At 46.5% G+C, this 12,570-nt stretch overlaps 1 protein-coding gene across 1 annotated transcript; it reads left to right on the top strand.

Moving 5' to 3' along the window:
• The first annotated feature begins 996 nt into the window (after positions 1–996).
• LOC110569352 (small ribosomal subunit protein uS14-like) lies at positions 997–1,170 on the top strand. Its single transcript, XM_064360427.1, has one exon. The coding sequence runs from the start codon at positions 997–999 to the stop codon at positions 1,165–1,167; it is 171 nt and encodes a 56-aa protein (XP_064216497.1). The 3' UTR covers positions 1,168–1,170.
• Positions 1,171–12,570: the final 11,400 nt, after the last annotated feature.

Genomic DNA, 12,570 nt, shown 5'->3' with positions numbered 1-12,570 from the left:
ATCTCTTCTTTCAGTGGTGACATTCAGGCCCTAGCACCTCACTCAGGTAGATGGTTTCTGGTCTGTTGTCCCAGGGGAAAAGGCACTGTGATAATGACAGGGCTGAGCTCCCAGCTTCTGGGCTAGAATTCTGCCCTTTCCCCGCCCACACTGCCTATACCTGGCTGGCCCTGGTTCCTGGTCCCAAGGTCTCCCCACCTGCTCCTTGGCAACATCACTTCCTGACACTGCCTGCCCTTGATGAGGCCTCCCTGGCTCCTTGTCAGAACTCCTTGTTTAGGGGTCAGCACTGTTCTCAACCTCCCACACACAGGAAGGGCTCCATTCCAGTGCTGTTTTCCCAGACAGGATAACAGGCTGCTGAAACATGACAGAGCGAGGGGCCACAGCCTCCGCCAGCCTCCCTCTCAATTCTTCAGGCATTTACAGAGCCCCAACCTCTGATCTAAGGTCTACCCCTACCTCTGATCTACCCTGCCCATAAGCAGCAGGGTGCCTTGCATCCGGCCTCCAAGGAGCAGCCAGTTCTCTGATGGCCTCTGACATAGGAGCCAAAGGAAGGAAACCAGTATTTATGAGACACCTGCCTAGGAGCCAAACTCTGAGCCTCACATTCTCTTCATCTCTTTGTCTGGTCAGCTGCAGGTATTGTTATAATTCCCATTTTCGGCCGGGCACGGTGGCTCACACCTGTAATCCCAGCACTTTGGGAGGCTGAGGCAGGCAGATCACCTGAGTCAGGATTTCAAGACCAGCTTGGTCAAATGGTGAAAACCCGTCCCTACTAAAGATACAAAAATTAGCCGAGCGTGGGGGCGTTCACCTGTAATCCCAGTTACTCAGGAAGCTGAGGCAGGAGAATCGTTTGAACCCGGGAGGCGGAGGTTGCATGAACCCAGATAGCACCACTGTGCTCCAGCCTGGGCGACAGAGTGAGACTCTGTCTCAGAAAATAATAATAATAGGCTTTTACCTCATTGCACTCCTGAGAGCAAGATGAGTCACCAGCAGCTGTATTGGAGCCACCCGCAAAAATTCGGTCAAGATTCTCGCTCTTGTCACGTCTGTTCAAACTGGCACGGTCTGATCCGGAAATACGGCCTCAAAATGTGCCGCCAGTGTTTCCGTCAGTACGCAAAGGATATAGGTTTCATTAAGTTGGACTAAATGATCTTCTTTCAAAGGATTATCCAAGGCATCTACCATGAAGAGCCATGATAGTTCTTTGTACACAAAATAAACATTTTTAAAAACCACAAAAAAATTAATAATAATAAAAAATAAAAAATAATTCCCACGTTAGAGAGGAGGGCCACCGCATAGCACAGCACCAGAAGGTGCCACTCCCACCCCCAGTGGTGCAGTGTACAGCCTGCTCTGGCATCCATGGCGGCCCTGAGAGAGGTACCCAGACTCAGCATGTGGTTCCAGAGTGACCAACTCAGAAGCACCTCCAGCCAACTTCACAAGCCTAGCCCCAGACATGTATTTTTAATGCCAGTCACGTGGAGGCAGCAGCCTTTCACAGCATGCTCTGAGCGTCTGGGTGGAGACATGCCGAAAGCGGTGGGAAGAGCAGGACTCTCGGTGCTCGTGGGTCTGGCAAGAACCCACTAGCTCTAGTGCAACTCTTGCTACCATTCCTGCTTTCTCCAACTGCTGTCCATCACTCTAATGGCTCTTGCTGTGTCTGTCCTCTTCACCACTGTCGCAGAGCCTTGCACAGGACTGGCATACAGTCGACATGCAAGGTATGCTGTCGTGACTGGCCCTATTAACTGATGCCTGTGTATGGGCATCATCCAGAATGTTTCTGGATGGCCCTGGGGATCTAGGGAGTGGACCAGGAAGGCAGACCCCAGGGGCCACTTAGTGTCAACCCACAGTCTTCATCTTCACAGGTTAGTATTCAGACACTCTGTTTTTTTTAATTGACCTTGAGGAAACGGGAGATTTGGTCAGTTTCCTCAAAGTTGCCTGCAGTGCACAGGAGGCAGAAGTACAGGAAGGATCCATGACACAAGGCTAAACTGGGAACTGGGAGAAACTGCTCCCTGGCAGCTTTGTTCCTGACGAGGAGGGTTATTTTTCCAGGAATGCTAAGGAAATCCACAGCAGATTCAGTTTTCCTGCCTTGGAGAAAATGTCTCAGCCAGGCCAAGGGAGGTGGAGTGCAGTTAATGGAGGCGAGGATGAGAAGGTGGTGGAGAGGGGAGTTAATCCCAGGAAGGGTCGGAGGTTAGACAGTAAACTAAGACCAGATCCATTCCTTGGAGCCAGTCAGCCACTGCCCCTCCTCCGCCTCCCTTCCCAAAAGCCCCTGGAGGTCCCCATTGTCCCCAGAGACAATAGCCAGTTTCCTTTACCTGCCTCACCATCCCAGGCCCCAGGAACCCCTCACTCTGTTTACAAGAGGCAGTGGTAAGGTAGGAGTATCTGGGCCTTGCCCCAGGTCCAAGGATCTCACAGCTGGAAGATCCCACAGCTATGGAAACCTGTGGGGAGAAACCCCCGCAAGAGCCGAGGCAAGGGTCTGAAGCCTCAGCATGGTCTCATATACACACAGAATTAGAAACGAATTAGAGATATAGTTATATAGTTATTCCTATATATATATCTAATCATAAATAATCACATAGCTATTCATATGTAATCATAACTATATACATATATATAATCGCATAATCTTTAATCTTACTAAGTCTGAGGTCAAGAAGTATGGGACTGAAGTGATATTGGAAAAGAGGTGACCCTAAGGCAAGATGCTCTAAGTCCTCTGTCACCCCCACATAAGGGCTGCTGGAGGACGCCTTGGCTGTGCCACAGTGTCAGCGCTGTGAAAGCGCCCGCTGTTTAGCTGGCTAGGGAAGGAGACATCCAAGATGGCCGAGACGTATCCTTCCTCCGGGGAGTGAGGAGAAAACTCTGCTCTTCCAAGCTCTTGTGGTAAGCCTGATGGCTGTCAGGGAGGCCCACAGACATCTGGGTCTTAGTTGTCTCTATGTGGTGCTGTGCTTCAGCAGTCACGTTCCATGTCTCCTTTCAAGTTCTGCTTCTGCACCTGGTTCCTCTTTTCCTTAAAAGATAAGAATTAGTAACAGTAACATAAATTATTCTAAGTTATTTCTTGACAAGTATGAAAAAGGTGCTGATGCCTTAGGTTTTCTCTTCGCCTGGGCTTCTTCAAAGTCTTGGGCCCCTGTCTCCAAGGCAAGTGATTTACCTGACTCTATCACTGACCACCATTACCTCATCCTACCTACCCTTCCCCCTGCTTTGTACTCAGTAAAAGTCAGAGCGTCCAGGCACTCGGCACCACTGCGGGACTCTGTGCTTTGGTTGGCAGTGGACCCCTGGGCCCAAACTCTGTTTTCTCTTTCTCAGTATCTTGTGTCTTTTATTTCCACAGTTTCTCGTCTCCACACCAGCAGAGAGGGGCTCACAGGACCCTGTAGGGCTGGACCCTACAGAAACAGAGGCTGGGAGGAGCGGGATGTGACTTAGCCAAGGTCACAGCAACCACAGATATGGGCCAGTGCTTGGCGGGGCCTCCACTGTTCCCTGCAGAGTGTGCACTTTGGCAGTTCCCAGAAGCCACCAGGGCCTGCCGTTCCTCCCCTTTGCCCAGTGTGCTCAGTTCCTCCCCATTGAGGCTCTCTCCAGCTGTCTGTGCAGCCCAGGAGTTCCTACACACATCCTGGGAGTGTTCAGATCAGTGGAGCCTTGGAACCCAGCTGCATAGACTCTGAGGCAAGCAAACCTGGGTTTGGATCCCACCACAGAACATTTATTTGTTCCATAAACCAAAAATAGTGTCTGAGACAGATCTCCATTAACTTAGCAGTTTATTTTGCCAAGGTTGAGGATGAGCCTGGGAAAAAGAGACAAAAGTTACATGAGGCTCTGTGGCCTGTCATTTTTCCAAAGAGGGTTTTGGGATTTCCGTACTTAAAGGGGAAAGAGTAGCAGTAGGGAAAAGAGGAACAGTCCATTACGCCTTCATCTTGGCTCAGTAAATCTGCATTTTATGTTGGATAAAGCACACATAGAACAGAGGAAGAAGTCAAACACGCGTTTGTCTTGGGGTGGGCAAAGGAATGATTTCTAGCCTTGTCTTTGTCCCATGCCTGTGAAGACAAGCTATTAATTTACACTGTTAGGGTGAGATTCAATACAACTCTGCCTTAGGGTGAAGATTTTGGATAATTTTTCCCTTTGTAAGTTTGGGGTCTCTTTTCCTTTCACATTTCTTACAACAGTTTTTACAAGTATTTATTGCCAAGTACTGGGCCACAACAGCAGACAAAATAATTTCTACTCTCAAGTCCCTTCTCTCACGGAACTTATATTTTATTTATTTATTTATTTAAGATGGAGTCTCACTCTGTAAACCCAGGCTGGAGTGCACTGGCACAATCTCGGCTCACTGCAACCTCCACCTCCCGGGTTCAAGTGATTCTCCTGCCTCAGCAACCTGAGTAGCTGGGATTACAGGTGTGTACCACCACACCCAGCTAGTTTTTTGTATTTTTAGTAGAGATGAGGTTTCCATGTTGGCCAGGCTGCTCTCGACAAACTCCTGACCTCAGGCGATCCATGCACCTCGGTCTCCCAAAGTGCTAGGATTACAGGTGTGAGCCACCGCATCGGTGGAACTTACCTTTTAGTAAGGGAGGCAGATAACTAACAAGATAAGGAAGAAAAATACATAGCATGTCTGACAATGACTTAGCAGAGAAGTAAAGAAAGTAGAGGAAAGGATGGTAGGGCAGCTGGAGGTAGGGTGGAAGGTTTAAATAGGATGGTTGAGTAATATTTGAGCAAAAATTTGAAGGAGGTCAGAGATGGAGCCACGTAGATTTCTGGATAAAGAACCTTTAGCAGGTGCTTTGGGAGCTCAGGACACACCACTCCAAAACAGAACTGCTGATGACTAGACTATGCTACCCCAAAATATACCTCTTTGGCACATTGATAATTTCTTTTTTTTTTTTTGAGATGGAGTCTCACTCTGTCACCCACACTGGAGTGCAAAGGCACAATCTCAGCTCACAGCAACCTCTGTCTCCCAGATTCAAGCGATTCTCCTGCCTCAGACTTCTGAGTAGCTAGGATTACAGAGCCTCGCCACTATGCCTGGCTAATTTTTGTATTTTTAGTAGAGACGGGGTTTCACCATGTTGGTCAGTCTGGTCTCGAACTCCCGACCTCAGATGATCCGCCTGCCTTGGCCTCCCAAAGTGCTGAGATTACAGGCATGAGCCACTGTGCCCGGCCAGCATGTTGAATATTTCAAGCATGTTATTTTGAGAAACTGCAGACATAAGAGTTGCTCTGAAAAGCTGTTCTTTTATAAAGGAAATTTACATTTAAAAGGGACATTTTCATTAGAGAGGGTATCTATTTCAGGAAGAGATCTACTCTAGACAATTTTTATCATCTGACAGACTTTAATCTGCATAATAAGGCACCCTTTATTCACCACCCATTTCCTCCTCTCACTCTCCTATGTCTCCATCACCCCCAGAAGCCCCAAACCCCTATTCTGTAACTCAGGATAGTATATAAGCCTCAATTTTCGGGCTGTTTCTTGGAGTCTTCTGTTTTTGTGGGACTCCTGTGATACATATGAAATTAAAAATGTTCTTCTCCTGTAAATCTGTCTTATGCCAATTTAATTCATAGACCTGCCAAAGAACTTAGAAGGATACCAAGAAGCAGTATTTTTTTTCTCTCCTACAGTTGTAGAACCTCAAAAGCTCAGTTTGAGTACCTGATGGAAGCCAAACAGAGGCACATCAGTGCTTCGGAAGAGAGAATGGTTTATTCGATTTGGCCAATGTGTGAGCACGGGAGAGACAAACTCTCAAATCTGACCTGCTTTGAACATCACTAGGGCCTTTTATGAGTAAGGTAGGTTGTGGGAGGTGAGATTCCCCAGTGATTAAAGCTATGAACAGCCCCAGGTCGATCAAAGGATGCCATCAAGGAGGTCTGCATGACCTAAAGATCATTGTTCTTTGAAAAAAACAAAGTTAATTAATCTTGCGGGCAGGCCCCAGGGTCAGGATATGAAGTTAACCAATTATTAGTGACTAACTTCTACCAAAATGACTATGTATAAGCAATTATGCATGGAAGAGGAGAAGGACAAAGAAAAAGGAAAATAGCAGTGGTTCACATCTATAATCCTAGCACTTTGGGAGGCCAAAACTGGTGGATCACTTGAACCAAAGAGTTTGGGACCAGCCTGGGGAACATGGAGAAACCCTATCTCTACTAAATAATAATAATAATAAAGTTAGGCCAGGCGCAGTGGCTTACACCTGTAATCCCAGCACTTTGGGAGGCTGAGGCAGGCGGATCACCTGAGGTCAGGAGTTCAAGACCAGCCTGACCAACGTGGTGAAACCCTGTCTCTACTAAAAATACAAAAATTAGCCAAGCGTGGTGGTGGGTGCCTGTGATCCCAGGTACTTGGGAGGCTGAGTCAGGAGAATTGCTTGAACTCGGGAGGTGGAGAGTGCAGTGAGCGAGATCAGACCATTGCATTCCAGCCTAGGCAACAGGAGTGAAATTCCATTTCAAGAAAAAAAAAATTAGCCAGGCGTACTGGTACATACCTGTAGTCTCAGCTACTTGGGAGGCTGAGGTGGGAGGATCACTTGAACCTGGGAGCCAGAGATTGCAATGAGCAGAGATCACACCACTGCACTGCAGCCTGAGAGACAGAGCCAGACCCTGTCTCAAAAAAAAAAAAAAAAAGGCCGGCACAGTGGCTCATGCCTGTAATCCCAGCACTTTGGGAGGCTGAGGTAAATGGATCACAGTCAAGAGTTCAAGACCAGCCTGGCCAAGATGATAAAACCCCGTCTCTACTAAAAATACAAAAATGAGCCAGGTGTGGTGGCAGGCATCTGTAGTCCCAGCTGCTCGAGAGGCTGAGGCAGAGAACTGCTTGAACCCGGGAGGCGGAGGTTGCAGTGAGCGGAGATTGCACCACTATACTACAGCTTGGGCAACAAGCAACTCTGTCTCAAAAAAAAAAAGAATAGCTCGTGTGTGTGTGTGTGTGTGTGTGTGTGTGTGTGTGTGTGTGTGTTTCTGTTTTAGTAATATAGGCTCTATTACAAAAGGACCTCACTGACTGGGACCTGCTAGCTCCTGTGCTGCTACAAATGCAGGATTCCAGGTAAGATTCTTGCCATAGCTTTTAGATCTCTGCCTGCAGGGTATGGTCAAAGAGAGAGTGGTAAATGTCTCTTTGGTTTTGTTTCTCCTCTTTATTTCTCTATTTTTAAATTTATTTTATTTTTTGAGATACAGTCTCACCCTGTTGCCCAGGCTAGAGTGAACTGGCACGATCTTGGCTCACTGCAACTGCCACCTCCTGGGTTCAGGTGACTCTTGTGCCTCAGCCTCAGATAGCTGGGATTACAGGCATGCACCACCATGCCCAGCTAATTTTTGTAATTTTTTAGGGTTTCACCACGTTGAGCAGGCTGGTCTCAAACTCCTGGCCTCAGGTTATCTGCCCGCCTTGGTTTCTCAAAGTGTGGAGACTACAGGTGTGAGCCTCTGTGCCCAGCCTGGTTTTCCCCTTTCTGAATTTAGATTAGCAAAAGAAAATATTTGTGTGTTCTTGTGTAGCACACTGGTGTTTGGGTTTTTTCCTTTTGTTTTTTGGTCTAGTACTGGTTTTCAGATCCCTTCCCTCCCGGGGATAGTCATTTTTGTTTGTTTTTTGCCTCTGTCTTTCGTGTCCTTTGTCATAAGGAGGAGAATCATGGAATGAGAATCTCCTTTTGTCTTGTTTTATGTCTTGATGGCTTAGCTTTGTGACCAGTGAGAATTTTCTCTCTGGTCTCTGCCAGCCAGAGGGTGCAAGTGTTGGCTTGCATCAGGCAGCCAGTCTAACAGGCTGGGAGCCTGAGATATGAAGTGACAAGCAGCCTTCTTTCCATGTGACCTTGCCAGCTCTTGAAGTGTCTGCCTTAATAAGAGGTCCCAGTCTATAACGGGCCAATGATATCTCAACCTCCATTGCTTAGTTAGTGCTGGGAAAGTCCCCTCCAATTAATGCCTGCCCAGAGAGGACAACTGCTGTCGTAGATTAGCAAATTAGCAGGTTTATGACTAGAGTTGTCCCACATTCCTTGGCAAACCAAGCTTCCATTTTCACAAACACTATCCTTAACTGCCTGTGGCAGGGAAGGTCTTTCTTTGCCTTCTTAGGTTGTCTCTGGAAGTGAATTTTTTGGATTATGGGGCTGCAACTTCTGCATCCATCAGGAATGCCATTTGCACGCACAGTAAAGATTTATTCTGAGCCTGCAAAGTTTCCCCCAGCTCTTTTTTTGTTTGTTTTTTAAATGGAGTCTTGCTCTGTCGCCCAGGCTGGAGTGCAGTGGAATGATCTCAGCTCACTGGAACCTCTGCTGCCCAAGTTCAAGCAATTCTCCTGCCTCAGCCTCCCGAGTAGCTGGGTTTACAGGCACCAGCCACCACACTGGCTAATTTTTGTATTTTTTAGTAGAGACGGGGTTTCACCATGTTGGCCAGGCTGATCTCAAACTCCTGACCTTGTGATCCGCCTGTTGAAAAATGCATGCTTTGAATGAAGAGACTTTCCAAACAGACTTTGTGTGAGCAACATGGCTGTTTGTTCACCTGGGTGCAGGTGGGCTAAGGCTGAAAAGGGCATTAGCAAAGGGCAGTGGGATAGGAGTTGGTTTTATAGATTTGGGTAATTTTTGGGGGAGGGGGGTGTTGCAGAGTAAGTTCAGTTACAGTGGTGAGGGGTAGGGGCAAGGAGTATACATGACCACAAGTTCAGTTACAATGGCCGGGTTAGGTGAGAGGTATTTACATTATCATAAGAACAGTTAAGATGGTAGGGTTGGGTGAGGGGCTTGTCTGGGGAAGCTCCACTGGGCGATCAGGGACAATAGCTCAGCGGAGGCAAGCAGGACTTCAGACTTTCAGGCTCCAGGCTTGCATATGGAGACCTGACACCACCCACCTCATCCTCCCAAAGTGCTGGGATTACAGGCTGGAGCTACCGTGCCCACCCGTCTCCAGAGCTTTAAATGAAAAAGCTTATTGGTTTGAGTCACTTCTGGAATAAACAAATTGGCACTATTTGAGAAAAGACAAAAACGATCGAGTGCAGTGGCTTACACCTGTAGTCCCAACACTTTGGGAGGCCAAAGTGAATCGCTTGAGCCCCAGAGTTCAAGACCAATCTGAGCAACATGGCAAAACCTCATCCCTACAAAAAATACAAAAATTAGCCAGGCATGGTGGCGTATGCCTGTGGTCCCAGCTACTTAGGAGGCTGAGGTAGGAGGATGACTTGACCCTGGGCAGATCGCTTGAGCCCAGGAGGTCGAGGCGCAGTGAGCCTTGATCACACCACTGCATACCAGCTTGGGCGACAGAGTGAGACCCTGTATAAAAAAAAAAAAAAAGAAAGAAAAGAAAAAAATTCCAGCTCTCCTAAACAACTATCGTATTAATACCCATGGGAAGATCAAATTGAAAAGAGGTATAAAGGCTGACCTTGGGGACTCCCTTAATGAGATCAAAAAACAGGAACACAGAAATCAGCTAGAACAAAATTGAAATCCAAATCCACCGTAAATATCCCTTCTCCACCTTCTTATACTCCAGTTTACCCCCAACTCCCTGGCCCTCGCCCTCCAGAAGATCTCTTGGATCTCCAGATCCCCTAAACTGCCCTCCTCAAAATCTGGCCTCACTTCCTCAGCAAATTCCTTAAATTCCCCAAGCTCCTCCAGCTTCCCCAGAAAATCTGTTAAACACCAGATGCCTGTTTTCACTTCCCTTTCCCTGAAAGAATTACAGAGAGCACTGGTCTCTAGGCCTGGGACATAATAGGTTCAGTTACTTTGGCAGAAGCACCTGGGATGGGTGGCAAGGATCACTCTGGTGTTCCTTACGGCTCCCATTGCCAGGGCTCTGCAGTCAAGCTTTGCCAGCTTCAGGGGGTTCCCCACTCACCTTTATGCTCCCCATGCTGTGTCTGCCCTTTCACAAGTTCAGAAGACACAGCGCCTCTCTACACAGTGGCAGACCACCTAGCAACAGGCCCTGTGAACTAATTCTTCCTCCTACTCAGTCACTAAACTTTAAGCTCTCCTGCTCTCTTTCGCTCTCATCTATTTAACTTGCAGGTTTTTGCTTTCATGATATTTGCTCAACATTCATGTGCTATAAAACAGTTATCAGGGAAATAACTTAATAATGGCTAGCGTTGTCTAATGTTTCATAAGATTTTCATGCATAATTGTTGCCCAAGCATAATTAAGAACAAGTGACTTAAATATATGTTAAGTAGGATAGAAGTTTTAAAATAAACCTTTTGACTGGGCACAGTGGCTCATGCCTGTAATCTCAGCACACTGGAAGGCCGAGGCAGGCATATCACGAGGTCAGGAGATCGAGACCATCCAGGCCAACATGGTAAAAACCCGTTTCTACTAAAAATACAAAAATTAGCTGGGTGTAGTGGTGAGCGCCTGTAGTCCCAGCTACTTGGGAGGCTGAGGCAGGAGAATCACTTGAACCTAGGAGGCAGAGGTTGCAGTGAGCCAAGATCACACCACTGCACTCCAGCCTGGCGACAGAGTAAGACTCCGTCTGAAAAATAAATAAATAAATATATAAATAATATATATACCTTTTAACAATAACCATGCTTTGTTTTGCTTTTTTTCATTTGGAGACAGGATCTCCTTCTATCACCCAGGCTGGAGTGCAGTGGCTTTGAGAGAGACTGCTCACTGCAGTCTCAAACTTCCAGGCTGAAGCAATCCTCCTGTCTGAGCCTGCTGAGTAATAGTCATGCACCACCACAACCAGCTGATTGTTTTATTTTTATTTTTGTAGCGATGGGGTCTCGCTATGTTGCCCAGGGTAGTTTCCAACTGCTGGCCTCAAGTGATCCTGCTACCTCAGCCTCTCAAAATGCTGGAATTACAGGTGAGTCATCATGCCTGGCCAATAACTTTGTTTTATTATATGTCTGTTTAAAAATAGTTTCCCAAATCTCTTCGGCAACTTTCTTCTTAAAGTTATACTAGGTTAAATTACGTGATGGCTATTCATTATATATCTAGATCATTTCCCAACAAAATAAAATAGTGAAACATTAATTGCTGAACATAAGTTTATCTACTCTTGTCTTATTACAAAGGAACTAGAGATATTTGGGTCTGTCACTTTATGCTGGAGTGTGATGGCAAGATCTTGGCTCACCACAACCTCTGCCTCCCGGGTTCAAGTGATTCTCCTGCCTCAGCCTCCCAAGTAGCTGGCATTACAGGCATGCGCCATCATGCCTGGCTAATTTCGTATTTTTAGTAGAGATGGTGTTTCTCCATGTTGGTCAGGCTGGTCTCGCACTCCCAACCTCCAGTGATCTACCTGCCTCGACTTCCCAAAGCACTGGGATTACTGGCATGAGCCACTGCGCCTGGCCCCTTTGCCACTTTAAAATTGTACTATGAGGCAGGGTACAGCAGCTCACGCCTGTAATCCCAGCATTTTGGGAGGCTGAGGTGGGAAGATCACTTGAGGTCAGGAGTTTGAGACTCCAGTGAGCTATAATCATGTCACTGCACTCTAGCCTGGGTGACAGAGCTGTAGTAGTACTAGTTACTCACGAGGTCAAGGTAGAAGGATTACTTGGGCCCAGGAGTTTGAGGTTGCAGTTAGCTATGATGTCTCCACTGGGCAATACAGCAAGACCCTGTCTAAATAAATAAATAAACAAACAAATAAATAAATAGGCCGTGCGCGGTGGCTCATGTCTATAATCCCAGCACTTTGGGAGGCCGAGGCGGGTGGATCACGAGGTCAGGAGATCGAGACCATCCTGGTCAACAAGGTGAAACCCCGTCTCTACTAAAAATACAAAAAATTAGCTGGGCGTGGTGGCGCACGTCTGTAGTACCAGCTACTTGGGAGGCTGAGGCAGGAGAATTGTTTGAACCCAGGAGGCAGAGGTTGTGGTGAGCCGAGATCACGCCATTGCACTCCAGCCTGGGTAACAAGAGCGAAACTCTGTCTCAATAAATAAATAAATAAATAATAAATAAATAAAATTATTCTATGAGAAAGCACATACTTCCAGAAATTATAAAATGATGTATTTATAGATTTGTCAATCTACCGAATGCTTATGTAACAGATAGTTTGTAACTGCTTACTTCCTAGTTTTCACTAGAAATTAAGATTACTAAGGGTTAAGAACTCTAATATATGTAGTTAAAACTAGAAATCATAAGGGAAACAACTCTGTATGCAAAATATACAAGAAAGCTAATGCATACTTTTGGTTAGGAAAAAATATAAGAGAATTTTCTTTTTTGGTAAAGGAAAAGATTAATTTTGTCTAGTTTGGACATTATTTAAGGCTGTTTCAGAATGAAAGAAGGAAGAACAAAAACAATGGAAATGGAGGGGTGCCTAGGGGAAAGGGAAGGCTCTGGTCAATGAGAGCAAAGCTATAGCTAGATAGGAGAAATAAGTTCTGGTGTTCCACTG

This window comes from Aotus nancymaae, unplaced genomic scaffold, assembly GCF_030222135.1.
Source record: "Aotus nancymaae isolate 86718 unplaced genomic scaffold, 86718_ANA_hifiasm-v0.15.2.pri h1tg000040l, whole genome shotgun sequence".
NCBI lineage: Eukaryota > Metazoa > Chordata > Mammalia > Primates > Aotidae > Aotus > Aotus nancymaae.
The sequence above is the reverse complement of the archived record's forward strand: the minus strand, read 5'-3'. Positions and strand labels throughout refer to the sequence as shown.